The 23,539-nt window shown below is 39.0% G+C and overlaps 1 protein-coding gene across 1 annotated transcript in view; it reads left to right on the forward strand.

The window, feature by feature from the left end:
- CPEB3 (cytoplasmic polyadenylation element binding protein 3) overlaps positions 1 to 23,539 on the forward strand; it is a 1,212,550-nt gene that overhangs the window by 992,700 nt on the left and 196,311 nt on the right. The window contains exon 7 of the mRNA XM_044056700.1: positions 8,052 to 8,170. Within this exon, the coding sequence (XP_043912635.1) occupies positions 8,052 to 8,170 (119 nt within the window). The remainder of the gene's footprint in view (positions 1 to 8,051; positions 8,171 to 23,539) is intronic.

Genomic DNA, 23,539 nt, shown 5'->3' on the forward strand with positions numbered 1-23,539 from the left:
TCTGGCTGCTTAATTGGTCCTATTTGTGTCACCCAGGAAGATGAACTATTATCATTATTATTATGGACAGGTTTCCACTATGTGTGAACGGTGTAGCAACATAGCAGTTTTGTCTAGACAGTTATATGACAAATAGCTGGATCTATGTCTATGCGTCAAATGCACAAAGGTTTGAAATTCAAAACATTGAACTTTAAAACATTGAACCAGCCAAAAAAATGAACATCCATTGGAACTTGCATATTCCAACTCAGACATTGCACTACATTGGGGAAAGGGCAAACTCCCAATCCCCACAATTACCGGTAATTGGCATAAAAGCAAGATTAGTCTTTTGAACATTTTATCTTTTGTAACTTCGACCAAAAGACATGGCCCTCAGGAGACGTATGTTTTTTAACGTTGCTCATGCTGGTGTGCTGTTGATGGGCAGTCAGGTTAGTAATGATGATAGGCAGTAGTAGCATCACGTCATTTAAATGAGCAGCATTCTAGTACTTTGATTCTTATTTCATCTTTGTTACAAGGAACATCCCATAACGGGAGTGTCCCTCTCTTGAGTAACGAAAAAATAAAAAAAACTTTGGCTTTCCTCATTGAATAAAACAGTAAGACAAAATGCACATTGTATATCAGCAGTAAAGTACCTTTCTTATAAGTATGGTGACAATACAAGGTGATTTGAGTCTCCTCAGCAGATGTTGGAGACATTTGCAAAACAGCGTAAAAGTAAAATGCCTATTCTTGTCTGTTCTTCCACTGCTCTCATCCACTTGACTGATCCCACTCTATAGCCTACATCTCTTATTCTGTTAACACTGTACTGCATTGTGGAACATTATTTCAATTTTAGACACAATAGCAAATGTCTCACCTCATTAATTTGCTGATCTACTTTGATTTTATTACTTCAGTTTCACTGTACTGCTATTCCTATGTTTGTGCGAATGTGTAATATGCTTCAGTCCATGTGTTTTTATCTTTTGGAGCTTATTTTTGCTACTCCTGTTTTCATGTATACCATATTAAACTACCTATGTATTTTATCTTTTGAAAAGTTACTGCCTGTGTAATTAATTCTTTTTTAGAGCTTTTCTCCCTGGGCCTTTGAGGAAAGTTGGGTCTGGTACTGTTAGTGTACCCCAGTCAGCAAATATACATAAATAAAGGCCAAGCGGCAGCAAATAATTCAGAATCTGTGCCAATCTGCAGCAAGTTCTAATCAGGGTATTTTGAGGATGTGTGGCATTTATGACCGAATGGATGGCATAGTAAAGGAGTGAGCTAACAAGATACTGCTTTAACCTGATGTCATTCTTTTTTGGCATGTGCACTGTAGTACTGGCTCCGTGAAGACATAAGCCTAACACTAAAATAATAGTGAAAAATATACTGTGTTGGTTTTCAGGTCATAGATAAGGTGTGGTTTCACATACCCACCAGACATGCATGGACTTAACAGATATGTAGTATCACATCTGCATGTAGATGAGGAGCCCAGTTTTTACTGACCGAAAATATAACTATATTTGGGGAATTGTTTGCAAAGTTTCCCATCAGCCTTTTTCAGGGCAGTGTGATATATATGTAAATTACAACGAAAAAATGTAGTGTGTGAGCACAGTGGCTGAAAAAAATGGAAGTGACTCATAAGTCGTTAACCATACAACAAAATCAAAAAGCCAGAAATTTGTAGGTTTGGGCATATGTTTCACAGTCGTTAATGCATATCAGCATACCTAAAGTGAGGTCCAGCTTGTGTTTTAAAATGTTTATCTTATGGTAGTAGATAATCTTAACTCAGGGTGAGAGCACCAAGCTGAGTTGGAAACAAGAAAACAGATATCCCCAAATGCATGACAGTGGAATAGGCAGCTGGACATGGCTAACACTGTGCAAGTATGCCTGTGATGCATTAAGGAGTATAGAGGAGAAAGGCAGAAAAATGGAGGTGTCCCAAAGCTCTCCATGTGCTACTTTAATAAGTCTATGTACATGGACATTTCTTTAGAGCCTGTGCCAGTCTGCAGCAGGGTTCCAGGCAGGGCATTTTTGTAAAATCAGTGTCCAACTTCAGACATGACCAAAGTAGATGTATAGTATTGGTAGCATTATTTTATTTATTACATTTACTGACTGTGATAGTACAACTGGGCACTGAACCCCGTTTCATCTGAGGCTCAAAGAGAAAAATGCAAAGAAAATAACAAGTTATGTTATTAATGTATAAAAATTGGTTTTATCTCAAATAGGTTCTTAGGTGTGTACTGGGCTAATGGCCCTGGAGCCTTTATAAACCTAGCCCATAGGATTACCCTGACATCGTGCCACCCGACCTTAGCTCCCCATGCCTCTGTCGAGTAGAGCCACTGGAGTGATCCCCGGGGTGAATTTTCTTTCCCATCCACTCATCAAGGTTTCTCTTGGTGGGCCAGTGAGGTGCTCTGTTTGACATGTATGGGAAGTCTATTCCATAGCAAGGGCAGTCTCTGGGTTATAAACCTGTCCCTCCAGCACATTCTGTTGATTGTGGTAATGAGGTTGAGGTCACTGGACCATTGGGATTTCTTTAGCTGTAGCATTTCTAACAGAGCTGAATCAGACATGGCTTTGTATGTCAAGTAGAGATTGCCTCTAAGTAGGTGATATGAGACGGAGAATATTTGGAGTTTTTTTGAGTCTGTCCATATAGGGCAAGTGTTTAAGGCCCAGGATCTTCTTTGTGAGGTATTTTTGTGACCTCAGCAGTTGTTGCAGGTGTCTAGTGAGGTACATGCCAAATGGGGCATTATACTCTGATGAGGGAAGAGTAGAGGGAGACAATGACCTTTTTCTTCCTGGATCCAAAGCCCTTAGTAATGAGATATGCCACATAGATGGACTTTCTGACCACATTGGCAATGTGGTGGTCAAAAGAGAGGCTGCTGTCAACCTACATTCCCAGATCTTTCATAACACATTCTGTGTTCAGTGGACTACCATCGATGTGGTAATTCATGGGAACCAGGTTTTTCCCAAAGGGGATGACGACACATTTTTTGGCATTGAGCTTAAGGCCATGGTTCTGACACCAGTCGTTGGTCTCAGTGAGGTCTTTCTATCGGATGTCAACATCACTTGTTGAGTTAATAATAGCTCCCAACTTGCAATCATCTGAGAAATTTGTCAGCTAGAGACTCTTTGTGTTGGCCTGGACTTCGGTGCAGTAGATACCAAACCGGAGAGGACCCAGGACCGAACCATGTGGGACCCTACTTGTGACTGGTCGGCAGTCTGACTTGGAGTCACCTACTGTGGGTTCTATCTATGAGCCAGTTTGCAACCCATCTAGTGATACAGGGGTTGATGCCTAGCTTAGTGAGTTTGTCTATGATTAATGAATGGCCAGTGGTATCAAACGCCTTGGCCACATCAAGGTAGGCTATATGAATCACCTTGCCTTCATCCTCAGCTCTGGTGACTGAATCAAAAAAGTCGACCAAGTTGAGCAGGCATGATCTACCCTTCACAAAACCAAACTTTGTGGGATCCAGAGTTTGGAGAATCCCTATATCCTTATTTATTAGGTCCATGATGATGCGTTCCATAGCTTTGCATATCAGACACTTCAGGCTAATGGGGCAGTAGTTCCCAGGGTCTGTAGTCACTCCGTCTTTGTGGAGAGGGATGACTGTAGCAGTGCACCATTCAGCAGGGGCAAAGCCTGAGATGAGACTGTGATTGAACAGGGCCCACAGGTGAGGTGCCAGTTCACTCTGTAGTTCATGTAGAACACAGCCAGTGATATTGTCAGGTCCCATGGAAGCTGTATTCTTGGCCTTGGGCAGTGTTGTTTTAACCTGTGCAGCAGTAATACTGCTGCACAAGAATGTTAGGAATAATTAAGGGACATAATACACAAGATGTGCATATATATATATATATATATGTGTGTATATATATATATATATATATATATATATATATATATATATATGTGTGTATATATATATATATATATATATATATATATATATATATATATATATGTAGTAGTTACAGGAAAAGGCTTGTGTGTATATTACAAAATGAAGTACATATGTGAACATATTTACAACGGTTTCACCAAAGTGATTCTGTAATTTTAATTTGATGACAATGGAGAGAGCGAGAGAGGTGAAAAATAGGGGACAGGAACATGATGTATGTTATCATAGGTAGTTTGAAGAACATTGTGGTGCACCTTTGGCAAGTAATATGTCTGTGTGTTGCAGAGATTTTATAACTGCTTGACACATGGAATTTTTCAGACCTGCCCTTGACTCCCATTTCCCTTGTTTTTAATTGTCACAACTTAAATGGGTGACAGAAGATGTCTTCAAGCTGTTATAAATGTGAATTTATTATTTTTTTCAGGGAAAGCTTGCCTTTTGAATTTTTTTTTTTTTTTTTTTATGTTTACAAGTATTGTTCCTTCAGATAACTCCCTTTTTGTATTATCTTTTTCATGTTCTTGTGTGCTTTACTAGTTTTTCCTTTCCCTTTCTCCAACCAGTATTGCCTTACAGGCACATGGCCTGTTTCTATAATGGCACATAGTACCAAAGTTCTTATTCAAATCCTGCTCATGTGGCAGGTTAGCAGCATCCAGCAGAAGTCATTCCAAGTGCTTATTCTGCTTCATTGAGTAGCGTATCACCTCTAACTTCCAGATTTCCCAGAGTTTTCACCAGGCATCAAGAGACAAGGAAAAACTTTTGTAATTTAATGTGCAGTAGCCTCTTTTAGGCAAGGAAAAGCCATGTCAAAACTGATTCTAACCCAACAAGGGCACTTTGAATAATCAAATGATCTGGTAAAATATCACTAAAATACTTAGTCTATGATTCATCATGTTTAACATTGGCTTCAAAGACAGTGCCCATTGCGGTACAGCAGACCTACCTCCTCAGGTGTCAGCTCTTGCTTTGGCAATGAGCCCAATTTCAGTCATGACTGTGGTATCAGGTTATGCCAACAACCCTAGCATCAAATAAATTTATGGAGAATATTTGTCTTGAGCCACAAGTACAGCCCCCAGAAGTCTCCCAGCACCAGTAGATGGTTTCACTCCACACTCTCTGCTCAAAAGTTGATTTTAAGGAGTGGGTCAATGCTCTGTTTGTTCAGAAGAAAATAAATGTCCATGTAGTCTTCTGACCTCTTGGTAAAGAGAGACTTTGTGAAGCCTCCATTTTCTACATTTCTCCTTTGTACTCCTTAATGCATCACAGGCATATACAGCTCAGTGTTATAACCAGTCCACTTGAATGTGAACAAGCCTGTTCCATTGTTGATCATGCTTCAAATTGCCTTGCCCTTTGTTATGCCAGCAGACCTGATGCCTATCCTCCCCAGCACCTAGTATATTCTGTATTCATCAGCCTACCCCTTTCTATCTTGTAGTGACCCCAGTATTCAGCAGCACTAACCCAGAACTTGCTACAAACTCTGGCTTTTCCCGGTAACTGATGTCAGAATCCCAACTATATCTGCAGGCATCTTCTGACGCCTGCTTATCATTGGCAAGTACACCATCGCACCATTTGGTTCATAAGCTGGTCAGTGGGCCTTTTTGGTGCTGCCGTCAGCAAGTCTTGTGCCATTGTACCTCTTGCTGGTGCACTCTGTATGGAGCAGTCCTTAGCACAGATGCTGTAGCAAGCCTAACTGTCATTACATTTGTAAGGTAAAATATCCCCAAAGAGGCCACAAAAAGACCTGCTCTAACCCCAGAGCCTCAGACTCCTCTCCCAGAAGACCTCTCAAAGCTTATGATATGTCTAAAAATATTTAATCTCCCGTGAAGTCCCTGATAGTAGACATGTGCAACAGAGGACACAATTTCCCGTGGGTGACCCCCTCCCCCGAAATTTGAGGTTCAGAGTCTTCCTCCATTGAATGCAAGAAAAAGGAATCATGGCCCAACAACCCTTTCCTTTTTCCCTAGAGAAGGATGAAACAAGTGTGTTAATTCATTCGGCTTCTGAGTGGTCTTACCCCAGTGGACATTCTGAAAGGTGTCACCAAGGGAGTTTTATTTTACTTTTTCATGCAGATGTGGATTTGTGCAAAAAACCGGAACTACATCTATATCTTAACACATTGCCCGCCCCCCCCAAAAAAAATTTAATTCTTGTTGTGAACAGCAAATTTGATGTTAGTGCTGTTACTAGTTATTTGATGCAGTTCTCTCATCCTAGGAGTAGAAAAACACACTGAGTGTTTTAATTTATTGTGTTCTGATTAATTTTTCCTTTCACACTGCATACATTTTTAATATGATTTAGTACATTGTCATCAAAAAAATAGTCCGATGACGATGGGAATTTTCATATTGGCATGCTGCATGTTTTGTGCACTGAGAACCACATTTCAAAGTGAAGAAACATTTGGTAGAGTAGACCTCTGCTTGTATTATACTGGTACTCTCTATGAATTGAGCATAATTGTATGAGTCAGCTTTTGTTTTGTAGGCTGTCAGATGTTTAAGTGTGTGACATTTTTCGTTCCGTATTTGAATTTGCAAACATCACTTCTGTTTCAGTCTGAAGCTTCCCATGTCAGATTAATTAATGCGTTGGTCATATCCTCCTTTATCTTGGCAAAAATGAGTGAGTTTTGCCAAGTCTGACCCCAACACTATTGAAGTGGTTTGCATTAGCTGACCTCCTGAACTGCTGAAAAGCTTTCCGTCTTTTGTAGCCACATAATCGACAAAACTGACATAAATTATAATTACTGTAGTCTTTATTAACTTACATAATACTTGCACTTCCTGCAAGTATATGTTTTCTGTAGTTCTGTAGCCTGCAGTGAAGCTTCTGAAAAAGTTAAAAAGCCTAAGTGAGAGTCTGTCCATTAGTGTGACGGCTGTCTCTCCATTGGATGTTTTGTTAAACATGTTTACATGTGAATGAACTACTAGGGCCCTTTTCAGGTGCACATTGAGCTGTAGACATGAGATAGCAGTCAAATGAGGTACACTTTTTAAATATTTTTGTTTTCTTCCCTACTGCCATAGTGAAATCAGCTGTCACTGGTTCCTGTCCATTGATCTCTTATCTTCTTGTCCTGAGTGTACTCCCCAAAACTGGAGCTACCAGCCTGGGACCGTACGTAGAAGAAATGTTTAGTCTTTGAGGGGTAAGAAGAGGTCAAGGCATCCTGGTACAGTGTCATTCATTCCTGTAGATGGGATATTTTGTTAAGCCCTTTCAGGTTCCCCATAGTGTCACAAGCACTAGCATAACGAGTGTGCGTGCACATTCCATCATGACATGCTAAGATACTTGATTGCCAGGTCTGTGCACGCACATATGACCGTGTGTTTCTCTTCAGTTTCCACCAGAGGGAAGCACAGTGTCTGTAACCTGTCTGACTCCCTTCCTGATGTAGGCAAGTGTTTCACAACCCTGTCAAACCCATCATCCTTGCCTGGCAGCCTTCCAGCTTCCCAGCTCTGTAACCTACCCCAGATCACTAGCATTACAAGCAAACCTTCTACTGCTGCACCAGTGGGCAGGCAACTGAGATAAATGACCACATATGGTCATACAGGAATCAACTTCTCAGTCATGCATCCCTACCAGAACATCACACATTGAGTCAGAGATTAAGACTTGATGCTTTAGTGTTATTTTTTAATTAATGCTTTGCATTTTTTTTTTATTATTTACTATTTTGATATCACTTAGAAATATTTATAAAATTTTAATTATATATATCTGATGTAATTTGAGATTTTTTTGTAAATTTTGGATTAAGTGCCTACTAACAGGAAAATCTGATGACATTTTACAATTTCCTGGCATGCATTTTGTCATGTCAGTGCAACTGTTTGCTTGAAATTCTTAAAATTGTACGTACTTTGTAGCTGTTAATAGATCAGTTCCCCTTACAAAACAACAGGTCTGTTTGATGCATTAAGCCCCTTTCAGTAGTCCATAATAGTGAATGATCTTAACAGATATTCAGCTCTTTATTTAAAATATTACTTAATTAACATGGCTGTGATTATTTTTCTTTTCTAGGCTATGCCTTTCTGCTGTTCCAAGAAGAAAGCTCGGTGCAGTCACTAATAGATGCCTGCTTGGAGGAAGATGGGAAATTGTATTTGTGTGTCTCAAGTCCAACAATCAAGGATAAACCAGTAAGTTGAGCTTGACATTACCAGGTCTATAAACCAATCCTGTGTTTCCCATTTACAGTCCTTTAACAAGTCCACTGGTAGTTGAATTCTCTAGTAGATTTTTTTTATTATTTTACTGTGATATAAAGTAAATATGATCATTTTACAGTGGATGATTTGATTTTTATTTTCAACAAAATTTATACACAAGGCTGATGAGATTCTATTTCCAAATGGCATGTTGTTCAGCAAAGCCTTTGTGCTTGTATTGCCTGTTACCAGAAAAAAGTATGTAGGGGCTTGATATTAGTGGTACTTATCTTTATACAATCTAAACAATACCCTTATCAAACATATGCAGTCTGTATTAGTAGTAGTAGTGTGTCTGTCTTTGTACGTATATATGTGTGCGGGTGTGTGTGTGTGTATATAATTTTTTTTTTTATTATTTTGCTTTTGTTTACCAGGTTTGCCCACCTAGGTTTAGTCAAAAAAGCCTTTTCAGCCAAGGCCCATGGAAAAAAAAGGCTCCAGCATATTACAAACATTTTTAAACAAACATTCGGTAATATGCATGAACAGACATTAAATGATAAACATTAACAGTTACATGTTTGCTAATGAGATTACATTCACATGAAACAAAAGCAGCTGTTACATTACAAAAGATACTTATCCATTATTATGTATTGAACATTGAGCATCTGAAGAGGTGTACTATTGGGTTTGTCAAACAGATTATAGATCATGTGATTAGTGCTTAGAAATTCAGAGAAATGGAGGTGAGAAAAGGAACTAGCTAGGACAGAAAATGTTAAGAGTGCAGTTAAGAGGTGTGGGGTAGGTTCGTAGATACTTTTATATATTTGGCTGTCATTAGATTTATATTAGAAGTATAGAGGTGAGGGTTGAGCAGTGTCCCAAAACTCTGTATATGGATGGGAGAGGCTAGTAAAAAAGACTGGTTGTGTTATAGGATGTGTGTATACATATATATATATATATATATATATATATATATATAGTTACAGTCTGTAAGAGCAGATGCCAAAGATTCCAAAATCACACTCGCTTCCTCTTTTCTCATCCCCTCTCTTCTCTATGGGGCTCCATTATGGACCAATCTTCAGACTTCTCTAAAAAAACAGCTTTCCTCCTGCTATAACAAAATTGCCAAATTCGCCAATAGCCATAGGTCCACTACTCATCACTGTTCCTCTCTCCATAAACTAAACTGGCTCGAATTACCGAATCAACTCATATATATACAGCTGACTTTTGCTTATAAGCTCATCCTCAGCCCCTCTCTCTGTCCCTCCCTGTCTTCCGCCTTCAAAATGCACCTACCTAACAGAGTCTTAAGGTCTAACAATCAAAACCTACTACAAGTACATAAACCATCTCATCCCCCAGGTAAGCACCTACTATCTTTTACTCTTGCTCGTCTCTGGAATTCACTTCCACCATCCATTCGTACCTCCTCTAACCAGTACATGTTCAAAAATCTCTTCATTCATACCTAAGATCCCAATGGGATTGTTCTTGCTCCCTCCCCTCATAATTCTATGTTATCCCATTCTTCTTCCCATTCTTCTTCCCATATACGATACATAACTCTTCCTATCTAAGCTTACGTTCCCTTAGAATACCTACCCTGTAATGCAAGTCTATACAACTTTTTTGAATGCATAAAACATTACTCTTTTAACTTATTCCCTGACATTTATTCCACATCAGATTGCATTGTTTTGAATGCTTCTTGAATTTTTGAACCTAAATGTATTAAATGTTTTTATCTTTTACTCTGTATAAGTATTATTGTAATTTTTGCATGTACCTGTTTTTGTCTGTATTTGGAGCTTTTCTCCCCAGGACTCCATTGAAAACGGGTTCTTTTGGCCCAATGGACTATCCTGGTAAACCAACTGCAAATAAATAAATAAATGATAGAACGCTGTAACGCTGTTACACTTCTTTTTCAGTCGGCTGGCGATGTCTCAGCTTTCCCTGAATTTTTACTTCGTCTCTCTTAATATTTTTGCTTTTCTGGTAAATTGCTGAGGATCGCATTCTGCCTTTAATGCTAGATATGAGCATTTAATTTTTATTTGCATCAACATGCATTTTGTACACAGTAACACCTGTTATTTTATTAATTTAAGTGAACAGGAGTAATGATTGAAAATTGTCCCTGATTTTGGTCCTTTGTCGTCGTCCCCCAATTATTTTTGGCTTTGTCCAGAATTCTTAAGCAGAGAAGTTTAGAAATATGCCATACACCAAACAAATAATTTGCAAATGGCTAGCTTAAGTGCATTTTATTCTACTGTAGAAGGCATGGAAGACAATGACATATTAGGGCTCATTGTAACAGCTGCCAGAACAGTGGGTTTTTTTTTTTTCGAGAATATTGCCACTTGAGGCATTTGCAAGATGGCTACTTGGGTCCCCTACTCATAACTTTTCAGTGGTATTTTGGATATATCTTTGGGTTCTGAATTAGATTCCCACTTTAGAAACTCATCAGTTTCCCGTGGTAAGAAGTCTTCATGTCGAGGGACTAGTGTCACCTCTCCTTAAATGAACTTATTTATAAGTTACTTCTAGAGTTCTTAATCTACCTAATTTGTTCTCATTTTATATACCTGCACTAATGGACTATATTTGATATGCATAATAATAACTTGGGGTGGAAATATGTTTATAATAAAAAGTAGTCGTACAGACGCACGAGCGCCCACACAAAATTGGCAGTCTTAACTGGGTCCTATAAATAAGCTAAATAAGTAAAATAGTTTGGGTAACTATATGGTCATTGTCTGATCACCATTATGTCCATACTATTTCAGAATGTGTTCACATTTTTATATCTGCATTAGTTTTTTGTTATTGGCAATGAAATCACAAGATGCATTATCATATTGATCACTGCTGCATTAGTCTTAGCTATATGGACCTATATCCTACCAAGGATGCAACAGTCAGCCAGCTTCCAAAGTTTAAGCACACCTTCCACACACCCAAACTGTCAGGCGGCTCAGGCAAACCTGACTAAAAGACAAGTCTGAGTGACAAACCATTCAGAGCTTTACTGCCTCTGAAGAGTGTGCTCCTCTGAGACTTTCAAGGATCGACAATCAGCTTGTGCTATTCCTATGCTGGGCAGATAAGTTTTCTTTGCTGGAAAAAAACTTCCATTTAATAATTTTGCTCATTGTTTATAATTTCCCGCTCAGGAAAATTATTTTAAAGCTGGGAGTTTGTGTTTTAGTGGGCTGCCATGAGAATGTACTGTACTTTTAAACAGAAGCTCTATTTCCTGACAGTTTTTTTAAAGTAACTGAAAACCATTTTTTTCTTGTGGAGAAATTGTTTATTATATTTTGTGAGGCTGGCATAGTGATAGTATTGGAGTGTTTTTTTACTGTGTTTGTTGGGGGGGAAAGTGACTTTTTAAAGACATTTATTTTTACTGGCATTTGCTGCTTGTTTTCCGTAGGAAACAGGCACCATTTTCGCCTTGACTATGGACCGGACTGTCAGGCCGATGGTCTGTACTTATACCCGCCACAAAAAAAAAAAGTTGAGTGAACAGTCTTTGCCACCGCAGCAGACTAGCAATTTGCCTGAGTTTCAGGTGTCTGACTTTGCTGTAGCCATTTGTTGTACCACAGACCACTCCTCTTTTACCCTGAATCCCTGTGGTGTAGCATCTACAGCCACTGTAGACCGAGGGTTAGTCACATCCTCTGTGGCTGTTGGGGTCCCCTTGGTGGGCAAGGGAGAGCCACTGTTGTCAGTCCAGGGAAGGCTTCCTTGTTTTGTCAGAATGTTGTGCCATCCCTAGGGAAGCTGTTGCTGCCACTAATAACAATGCTGGCCCCATATTTCCTGGCAAAAAGAAGCAGAAAAGTAAGTATCTTCTTCTCCTCAAATTTCCTTAGCCAGGAGTAGTTAATGGCTATGGATCAGGGTTTAATTCAGGCTGTTGATCCTTCTTGTAAGTTAGTTTCTGGTAAAAGAAAGAGGAATACTTCCTTTCCTGAAGAGATTCAAGATTCTAAATCTAGACAGGACAGTTTTGTCTGCCTTAGAGGATGTGTGTCTTACTGCCTGCAGTTTTACTGATAACTGCTCCTAAAAAGGCAGACAGGACGTATAAAGTTTCTCAGTCTTTTAAGTTTTTATATACTCTTTCCAAACCTGACCCAGCAGCTGTAGCTTTTGTTAATCCTTCTGCTGCTAAACACTTTAACTTCAATCCTACTGTTTCTGATAAAGATCAGAAGATTATTGATAAGTGTGAGAAAAGGTGTATGCTTCTGCATCTTTGATCTTCAGAATTTTGAATTGTCAGACTGGTATGTTAAGGTTTGTCCTGATTAATTGTGAAAGTATGAGGGATGTTTTGGCTACTGTTTCTTCCTGTGAGGAAAATGTGCTTTAAATTTAATTTCTTCTATTGTTTAAGTTGCTATTCATTGTATACAGTTTGTGTATGACTCTGTTAATACTTCTTCAAGGGTTTTGGCCACTGGTACTATTTTCAGAACCTCCTAGATGATAAAAATGAGATTTTAAATAATCCTTTGATAGAGATTTAGTTTTTGGCCCCTGTGCTTCAGATGTGATCAAAAAGTGTGATGAAAGGGATAAACTGATACAAAGAATCTCTAAGATTTTAGTCCTCCTTTTCCAAATTTTCCAAGGGATACTCTAACTTCTCATACAACTTTGGTAAGAAACAAAATAATCTCAACAAAATTTATTTTTATTTGTTTTTTATTTAACATTTGTTAACCAGATTAATCCAACTGAGTTAAGGGCCCATTTTCAGTGGAGACCAGAGGGGAAAAAAGCTCCAGACAATTTAAAGTCAGATAGCAGATAAAAAAAATCATACAAAGGATAAAACAAAAAACATAGTGTTTATTGAACAAGCAAGAACATAAATACATAAAATGTTCACAGCACAGCATTCTGTAATACAAGTAGCATAGCAGTAGTATGCATTGTGTGAGAGGAGGTATTCTCAGTATGAAATCATAGAAGGACATAGCATTAGAAAGACTTTAGTGTTATTAAGACAGAAGGGGCTAAAATGAGATTACATGATAAAGGAATAAAGAACAAACTAGATGAATAAGAAGGAAAATTGTTGTGTGAGGGCTTGACAAGGGCAGGACCAAGTCTTTAGTAGATAGTGTTTTAGTTCACATTTAAACGAGTATTTATTGGAAATATTTTTATTTTGAAGGGGATAGTATTCCAGGCATGAGCTACTGAGTACTTATAAAGTGTCTTTCCAGTGTTCTTTTTAGGTTTATAGATGTCAAGGAAGTATTTGTCAGTTGTGCAAAGGTATCGGAGGGGGAGTAATAAGATACTAGGTTGGAGATAGCAGGGCAGGAACTGGGACTGTTCAAGACTGAGTGTGTGATTTGTAATTGAGGAAAAAGTAGCTGGTTGGACAATTCATGCCACTGAAGTGTCTTAAGGGCAAGACAGTGATGGGAGTTATAAGGGAGATTTGCGGAGAATCTAGCAATTTTATTTTATGTCTGTTCAAGTTTGGATAAAAGTGAAGATTGAATATATGTAAGGATAGGAGCTGCAGTAGGCAAGGTAAGAGGAGCAAATGAGCCAGAGAAAGCTTGGAGGAAAGTGTATGGAATTGGAATTTCTGATTTTGTTAAAGGAGACCAAGTTTCTGGTGTTTTTTTTTTTTTTTTTTATACAACGTTGGATGTGTATGTCAAATTTTAGTTCCTCAACAATTATGGTGCCAAATAGTTTGGTATGGGATTCGGGTTTTATGATGGTATTATTAAGGGAGGTAATGGTAAAGCTGGATTTGTGCTGAGCCAGTGTTCTAGGAAGGAAGAGAAGAAGTTTTGTCTTTTTAGGGTTAAGTACAAGTTGATTGTCAGAGAGACGAGTTTCAACAGAGGAGAAGGTGTCTTGAGCGAGTGCTAAGAAATCAGGAATGTTATTAGCAGTGGTGATAAGTGTGGAGTCATCGGCATATTGAAGTAGTGTTGAGAGCTTACAAGCTGAGTGTAGGGTTATTACTGTCTCTATACTCATAAATTGAACATTTTTTGAGTATAGAGACAATAATAACCTACACTCAGCTTGAAAATATTAAACAAGAGGGGTCCAAGATGCAGCCTTGTAGAACCCCAGATCTGACTGGAAGGAAGGGAGAGAAGACTAGTTTGCCAGCAAATAGATTGTTGCCTATTAGAGAGGTAACTGGGGAACCAATTAACAGAGTTGGTATATAAGTGGAGGTCAGAGAGTTTAGTTAGAAGTTTAGAGTGGGAGACTGTGTCACAGGCCTTAGAGAGGTCAAGAAGTAGACAGGAGACTAGCTTGTTATTGTCTCTGGCCTCAGCTACTGTTTGGGTGAAGGAAGGTATTACAGTGGATGTGCTATGGTGTGGTCTTGGTGTGGTCTAAAGCCATGTTGTGTGGATATAAGCAGATTATTCTCAAGCAGGTGTTTGAGTAACTGAGTGTGAACGCATTTTTTCCAGAATTTTAGATAAAGGGGACAGAATGGCTATGGGTCTATAGTTAGAAAGGGTCTGTAGAGTTTACGCCCTTGTGTAGGGGGATTGTGTAAAACGATTTCCATATATCAGGGACACAGGCTTCAGTAATGGAACAATTTATGAGTATAGAGACAGGGTAGGCAATGAATTCTGCAGCAATTTTAAGAAAGTAAGAAGGTAATTTATCAGTGGAGGGGGAGCAGGCTTCTGGAAACTCCTAAAACCAAGGACGGTCCAATAAGTCAGAATAACTGTTTGTTACCCCCTTCCACCCTGGCACACAATTTTGTCTTACAGAAAGTCTGAATGTCCACTTTTCTCTTTGGCAACAGATGTTTTCAGACAAATAGATTCTGCTTATCATTCATCAAGGTTAAAGACAGCAATGGGAGAAAACTCCTCCTTTCCAGGGGGAAAATTCATCATCCTCTAGACCAGACTCTATTATTTCCACTTATACTTTATCACATACTGTCCCAGGGAGTAGTGGAACTAGTTCACCTTTCCCAAGGTGGAAAAGTTGTTTTATTCAATGATGTTTTAGTGCCAAAGAAAGAAAATGCTTGGAGACCAGATCTGGATCTTTCCTTTTAAACCTGTTTGTGATAGTGCCCAAATTCAAAATCTTATCACTTCACAACCTGTTACATGTTCTTCCTCATTCAAGTTTCCTGGTAAAATTAGATGTAAAATATGCTCATCACATTCCTATTCATGGAAATTTCAGGTGTTTCTTAAGGTCTTCTGTGTCTGTATCACATCATTTGTGTGCTTTACCCTTATCCACTGCACCAAGAGTGCTCTCAAAGTGTCTAGCTGCAGTTATAACTCATTGCAGGCTACAGGGTATCCACAGTTTTCCATATCTAGTCTTTTTTAAAATGTCAGGAATCTCTCTCCTGGGTGAGATGCATATTTCACAAGCTGAGATTCCAAGACAACATTCAAAAGTATTTCCTGACTACTCACAGGGTTTTGTTTCTGGGATGGCAACTAGACACCACAGCTCTAGCAGCTTTTCTTCCAAAGAAAAAATAGATCTTATATCTTGATCTGTTTTTAGGGTTTTCTACTCTGACTTCTATTACTGAGAGGGAATACCTCAGGATTTTGGGTATCATGACTTCTTTGATTCTCATGATACACTTGGCAAGACTCCACATGAGAAAGATAGTGGTAGCTGAAGTCTCTGATCCTGGCACCAACACGGTTAGTCTTTTCAGATCCCAGTACTGAGGTTTATCAGAAGAAAGGTCACTTGGTGGAGACAAGAGATATCCCTAAATCCAGGTCACCCCTTCTCCCTACATGTTCCAAAGCAGTCAGTCACTGCAGATGCCTTGGAGTTTGCTTGGGGAGCAGTTTCAGGAGGGATAAAAGTTTGTGGGACACCAAGGACTGATGCAAGCACATACATACATGCATATAAAAGGGATGTTTGCCATGATCAATGCACTCAACTCTCTGAATCATCTTTGGTGCATAGGACCTCTTCAAGGTGTTAGACAATACCACAGTCATGTGGTACATCAAAAAGCAAGGTGGAGCCAGGTTTTACCCCCTCTGCAGGCTAGCCACGTTAGCTTGGGATATAGCTTCACAGCACAGTCTAACTCTACAGGCATCCTACATTCCATCAGAACAAAATTATGTGGCAGACAAGCTGAGCAGGACAAGGGCAGACCCCCATGAATGGAAAGTAGATCGGGGGGGGTCTTCCAAGATTTGATCCATCTGTTCTTCAGGTGGACCTCTTTGCCTCATCTCTGAATAGTCAGCTGGCAAGATTATGTTCCAGGACTCCATGCAAGAAGGCCTAGAAGATAGATGCCTTTTCTTTTCCTGCTTTTTCACCCTTTCCACTAATATCCAGGTTACTTCTGAAGAGTAAATGTTAAACATTTTCCATTTGGTGCCAACAACATATCCAGCAGTCGTTCAGGGTTAGTTCAGGTTTTGCACTATTTGTGAGAATTACTATCCTATGGCCTTTCTTACTTCTCTGTCATGGTTTATCTATCACACGTTTTAGCATGCTTGTCCATAGATCCTCCTCTTTCAATTCAGTCGCATGTCAAAATCTTTTTTTGAAAGGGGTTGTGCATAAGAGGAGTCTAAGAAAACCAGTGGCTCGCTCCTCTTTGGGATCTTAATATTGTGTTACAGAAGCTAACATTTGCTCCATTTGAACCAGCTAACCTGGCTAACTTGTAGTTCTTAATATGAAAAACAGTTTTACTGATTGCTTTGACCTCTGCAAGAAGAGTATCTTATGAGTCACCCTACGTCATTTTCCACAGGGACAGGGTTTCTTTGAGAATCATTCTTTTGTTATGCCTAAAGTGGAATCACAGTTTACTTTAAGTCAAACTATCTGTCTCCCTGCTTTCTTTCCTGAACCCAAAAATGAGGGAGAAAGGATATGCCATACCTTGCATATCCCCAGACAAGTTAGGGACTATCTTAATAGACTAAATCTTTAGATCGTTAGTTTCTTTTGAAGGTAAGCAGAAGGGACAATCAGTTGTAAAACAGACCATTTCCACATGGTTGTTTAGGGCTATTACTTTTTTTTAATCACCACAACACCATTCCGGCAGGGTCATGGCCCACTCTACCAGGGCCTTGGCTTCATCTATTGCTTTTTAGAAAGGTTTGCATTCTAGATGTATTCTGTAGAGCAGCACCTTGGTTTTCTATACATACTTTTACAAAGTTTTTTAAGCTTGATTCCCTCTGTAGGCTTAGATCAAGTTTTGAAAAAAACATTTTCTAGGTTTTCCTAGACTCTTCTTCCACCTTCCAAATGTAGAAAGCTACAGTAATCTACTTGTATAGCTAAGGCTACTGCCGCAGTGATCAATATAATGAAAAAAGTACAGTTGTGTAAGTAAATTTACCATAATAAATGTTTAAATGATCACTCCTGTAGTAGCTGTTCCTTCCCTCCATCCCCTTTTTTTTGGGTATGCTTTTTTGTTTGTCTGGTTTATTTATTTATTTGTTCTTAGCATTGCCTTTCAGGGTCAACATCTCTATCCCACTCGCTGTTTGTAGGAAAGCTCTGAAGGGCTTAGCACCCCAAACTTGTCTTTCAATCAGCTCCACTCCAGCTGTCTGACGATTTGTGTCTGTGGAAGGTGCCCCTTGAAGTTTTGGAAGCTGGCCGGCTGTTACGTCTTTGACAGGATAGAACCCCATATAGCTAAGGCTAAGGCAGTAGTGATCATTCAAACACCTACTGTTACACAGCTGTGCTTTCCTTGTCTACAGTTCTTAGAATATCTTCAGCTTGCGTGGAATGTAATGTGGGATCTGAAGCTGTTAGAGACGACTCTGTTATGTTTGCATAGTATGTTAAGAAAACATTCCAGTTTTGGAACCAACCATTTTTTTTCTATTACATTTTTGGAAACAGTTAATACTAAATGTGATAGATAAACTAGCATGTAGCTATGTCTATTTTATAAATGAAGATGGTATAGAAAACCACTTTATGTAAATGAAGACCTAAACTATTTAGATGCATTCGTGATGTCAGAATACTTTGTACATTTGTTTAGTTGGTGAAATTTGTTCCTCAGTTTTGCCTCTGAAAGAAAGTCTGGTAGGATGAAAGTTTTGAACAAATTTTCATTCAACAAAGCTTCTAATGTTTTGTTTTTTTAAGCTTATACTCTTTTCATATGTAATGTTTTTCTATATTACATTTGATTGCCTGAAGAGAAACACCAGTTATATACTTGCAGTTACTGTACCCAAGAGCCCTGTTCATTGCTGAGTTAAGAAATTTCAAACACCAATAAAAGTGATATTACCGGAATCATTTCTTACTCATCATCATGTTTCCTTAGTTTATATGTAGCACTTCTAATAAAATCTTCTGCCCCTGTAGTGTTTGAGTCTGAGAAAAATCAACTACATGTATAGGAAGTGCTAATTTGTTTGTGTCTTTTGACTTTTCCCGGTTAAGGGTCGCCACAGCGGAACTCCGGTCCGTTAATAATTGGCAGTAGATTTTTACGTGCTGGCTTGCCGGGCCTAACGCACAACCTTCAATGAAGGAACGCCCATTCACGCATGTCGCCACACAGAAGACGCTCTAACTGAGAATCAAACAGGCAACGTCTAACTGTGAGGTGACAACGCAACCACAGCACCACCACCGCAGTAGTATGTATAGGAAGTGCTAATAAACCTTTCCAATTAGAGTGTGACGCTGTAGAAGTCCGTGGGTGTGGGGCGCACTAATACACTCAAGGCTGTTGCAGGCCAGCAGTTTACCTTTCACCTGATTTACTTTTCAGGTGTTAGATACTCCAGATTCAGTGCTTTATCTTGTTACTGTCAAATAGTATCTGCTGTTGTGTTCACTGCTGATTGTTTAAAATGCGTATACATATGAAATATACAGATAATTATGGTCACCATTATGTAACATCTCTGTCTGCTAACATTTAACAGATGGATGTTTCCAGCTTGCATAGATTCTTTCTCCCTTTCAATGAAAATGATCAAGCACTGCTCCGATATACATGTCCAGCTAACGATTTGAAGTTTAGCTTAATCGACAAACTTATAGACTTGTTGCCCGGCTAGAAACTATCTTCTGCAGTAAGGAGTTACAAATGCAGGAATATATTTTAGTTTGCAGTAGTTGTTTATTTGCATGCTGGCTGTCATTGCTGTTTTAAATAGCTGTGAGTCACTCATAGGTTATGCATTTGAAGTGTTATAATTAATGCATATTCAGGAAATAACATGCACTGTTGTGTATAGTAATGCTTTTACCTTGGTGTACATATTGTTAACACCATTGATTTTTCAGTATGCAGTATTTATTGTGACAAAAGTTCCTCTTTGGAGCAGAGGAGCTGGTTGAACAAGTTATAAGTATTTCCTGTAATTTTAAAAGAAAACTCTGAAATGATTTTGTTGTACAGCTAAACTTAATTGAATTACTTTGTTTAAAATAATGGAAGGAATACATATTTTGTTATATATTAATGTTAAGAAATGCAGTTAACATTCTCTCTCTCAGAAGGCTTGCTGCACAGTACAAGTGGTAGGACATCTGACTGCTTGGCCAATGACTCACATTTGAATGACTGCTCAGCCAGTAATCCAAGTTTGAATAGTCGTCATCGACCCAAGGTTTTGGAGCAAGCTAGTTGAGGGGACAGTAGCGTTGGTAACATCAGCTGTTCTTCAGGGGGAAGATACTTGAGTGTACTTATAGTTTTACCCTCTCAGTGACAGAAAACTGTTCCCCAGAACTGAACTCTTAAACCAGTTTGTAATCCTAGGCAGTGGACCATATGTAATGAAACATGAGCTCATGTACCCCCCTCCCTCATTGATGCATGCCCCATTAGCAGTGATGGAAGGTTAGGCATACAAGAGCCATGATGTGGCATGAAGTAATAAAGCCTTGAGAATGACCGAGTTCATCCATGCTTGATTAATGCTTGGGTGTTGACAGCATGGTAAGGAAAAATGAGCATGTCCATCTTTGGGGGATGTATCTTGACCAGTGTTACCAGCCACTCCCAGGAATAATCCTTGCTGAGGGGAAGGGATGGAGTCATCCCCGGAGAAGGTACAGGGACAACAAAGTCATAGACACTCAATCCAGTGACTGTAGCCCTGGATGTCCATGCATAATGCAGACTGTTGGATGGTATGGGCATGCCCTAAAGTGATGTAGGCACTGCCTGTCACACCCAAGGGAAAAGGGTTAGGGCCTGTCATACAAAATTGCTCTCATGAACTGGCTGACTGCAACACCCCAAAGTTTGCCTGAATGATGGTTCCTCACAACATGTCTTAACCTAGGGGATCTGAGGGAGAAAAATAGACTGGAGTCTGATAACAGGAAGAAGCTTGATGGTTGGCAAGCTGAGGGGGAAAATTAGCCAGGGAGCAAAAAAAAAGCGAGACGCACAAAACTTGCAAAAGGGTATAGCCAGCTGCAGTGTGGCAGGGGCAGCAGTGTCACCTAATGCTTGTACTGCTGCTGCATCTTTCATTAGGTGGAGTTAAACCATCATTCATGGATGAGTGCAATAGAGCCGCAACATCAGAAAGAGAAAAGGAGGCAAAAAATACTCCTTGCTAACTGACAACTTTGTACTATTAATGTATCCAGGAGGAGCTTAGTAGTAGTCTAAAAAAGGTTTAACGAGTATTAATAAGTAATAATTTCAAACAAATGCAGATCCAAATGACCAAAACCCTGCAAATAGCTTGCAAGAAAGTTATAAAATAAATGTAACATAGGACAATGCAGACTGCCGAGGAAACAACCTTTCGTAAAAATAAAACAGCATTACACCAGTAAGCACTTTCATATACTTTAACTATCCGCCTTCAGACTGGTGTAACACGGTGAGAGACCAACATTTAAATCTATGCAAATCACATGATAATAAAAATCCAGTCAGAACAGGCAAAATTAACAAGTAAGAGACTTCACGGTGCCTAGAATTTATAAATAACTGTCATTAAATATTTGAAAAGTATCAAAACACCTCTACCAATATAATCCCTTAAGTTCATGTTTTAGGGGTCTTTTGATGACCTCTTAGAAGCTCACAGTCACCACAGTGTTTACAATAGCATTAAATGAAATTTACCACTAATATTCTTTTCTATATAAAAATGTTTCAGTACTGACACGTGTCAGTAATGTAAGACATAAAAATAAATTTCTTGACAGCATGAGGAACTTTTAAATAACGCGTTATTTTTCTAATGAATGGCATAGTTGTGTTCTTAGATACTCTTCTGTTGTTTTTCTGTGTCCCCCTCGTAAAAGTCTAGATGCTGTGAACATGCGGTAGTGCCAGTAGTAGAATGGGCTATTAGCCAGAAACCTAAATTACAAGCACTAACCTGACTCAGTGGAAGTGTGAAAGGATAATTCCCTTCCTACAAATGTAATTGCGGTGTTCTCATGTGTATCTGTTAAAGTATTTCTTTACCTATCACGACCTAATCATATTTGACTCATAAGAATACTGTCGTTTGCTATGATATCGTTAGTAATAGGTTTAAGCTACGTTTGATAACCATTGTTGTAGAATTACTGTTGGGTGTGTCACTGAAAACTGGTAGAGAACACGTTAACAGTTTCAAGTATCTGAGAGGGGTGGGGTGGTTGAGGAGAAGGGGAGTCTGAACGAGGAGGTCAAGGCTAGAGTTAGAGGGACTGCAGCCAGCTGGCATAGAGTATGAGTGGTAGTTTGTGACAGAAGAATGCCAACAAAGCTGAAAAGTAATGTGTACAAAATGGTGGTCCGACCAATAGTGTATGGTACAGATATATTGACAGTGAAGGCAGAATCATTAAGAAAGCCAGAGGTGATGGAGGTGAACTGCCTAAGACAGGTGGCAGGATGCACACTGTAAGATAGACAGAAATGAGGACATCAGAGTACAATCCAGAGTAGTTTCATTTGCAGAGAAGTTCAAAGAGAACAGATTATGATAGTTTGAGCACATGTACAAAAAAAAAAGCAGAGTATACTCTGGTGAAGAAGATTTGGGAAAAACTGGAAGAAGGCAAGAAGACATAAGGACATCCAGGAAGGATATGAATGGATTGTGTGAAAAAACACTAACAGTTAGGTATGACTAGTGTTGAAAGAAGGCAGGAGAGGGACACTGAATTGAGAGAGAGAAAGAGGGCAATAGCTGGTGTGACACCCTGACCCCATGTAGAAAATGTAGAATAAGGGAGGAGATGATGATGATGATGTCACTGATACTTAATATAGTACCAATATTGGTTATAACTGATGGTGCATAAATATTCTCATGGCTGCTACGCGCTTCTTTGTCAGTCATAAGTTTGGGAAGCAGCTAGCACCAAATTTATCCTTTGAACATATTTTTTCCAGTGATTAACACAGGATGAACAACATTTTAATCTATAAAAATGAGTAAAAAGACATTTGACACTATTCATTTTGTTGCACATAGAGTACATGTTACTAACATGCAGGTACTTGTTGTTGCCCTGTTTTCCTGCTGATTTAGATGGCCAGTTTATTCACTTGTAGCACCCTGATCTAAAAAGTTATCTGTTCAAGTACTCTAGTGCAAAAGAATTGTTGTCACCCCTCTTGACAAAAAAAAAGAGGTGTCTGTAAAATGTCACTATCGTAAAATATTGCCTTTAAATCCACCAGTCAGTTTGATTTAGTTACATTTCTATACTGACAGAATAGAATTAGCAAAATTGGAGACTATTGTGGCCTCCATCATCACTCCTCTTATCTTCATGTAAATGGAATTGCTGGACGCAAAGAAAAAAATAATTAAAACTAATCCCAAAAGTTCTCTGTGCATTAATGTCACTGTGACAGTAAAGCCATTATTGGAAGACAGTGTTGTTCCCAACCATTAAAGCCCAACATAATGGGGAATCACAGTATATAAGTTTTTAATAACATCTAGTGTCACTAATCTAGGTTCATAAAAGATTACTAGGTTGACAGCTTAAGGGCCTTTACAAGCCTACCCAATATATAGCCCCTAGGGGCAAGAGGATGGCATGGATTTGTGCCTGTGCATTGAGTATCTTACAGATTGGTGTGAATTTGCAATTCACCATCCATTGATCCAAATGGTGTTTGAAGAGGGCCAGGAAAGGGCTCTGCTTAATGTGAATAGGAATCTTGTTCCAAAGAAGGAGCAGTCTCTGAGAGACCCATCTGTCTTTGACTCACTGACTTAAGTTTAGAACCCTAGATTGGGTGACCCTTGTGCTGTTTGACTTCCATCAGGGCTAGATTTACGAGTGCCTTGTAGGTTAGGCATAGGTTACCCC

The sequence above is a fragment of the Protopterus annectens genome, chromosome 14.part0, assembly GCF_019279795.1.
Source record: "Protopterus annectens isolate FY-2018-M chromosome 14.part0, PAN1.0, whole genome shotgun sequence".
Lineage (NCBI taxonomy): Eukaryota > Metazoa > Chordata > Ceratodontiformes > Protopteridae > Protopterus > Protopterus annectens.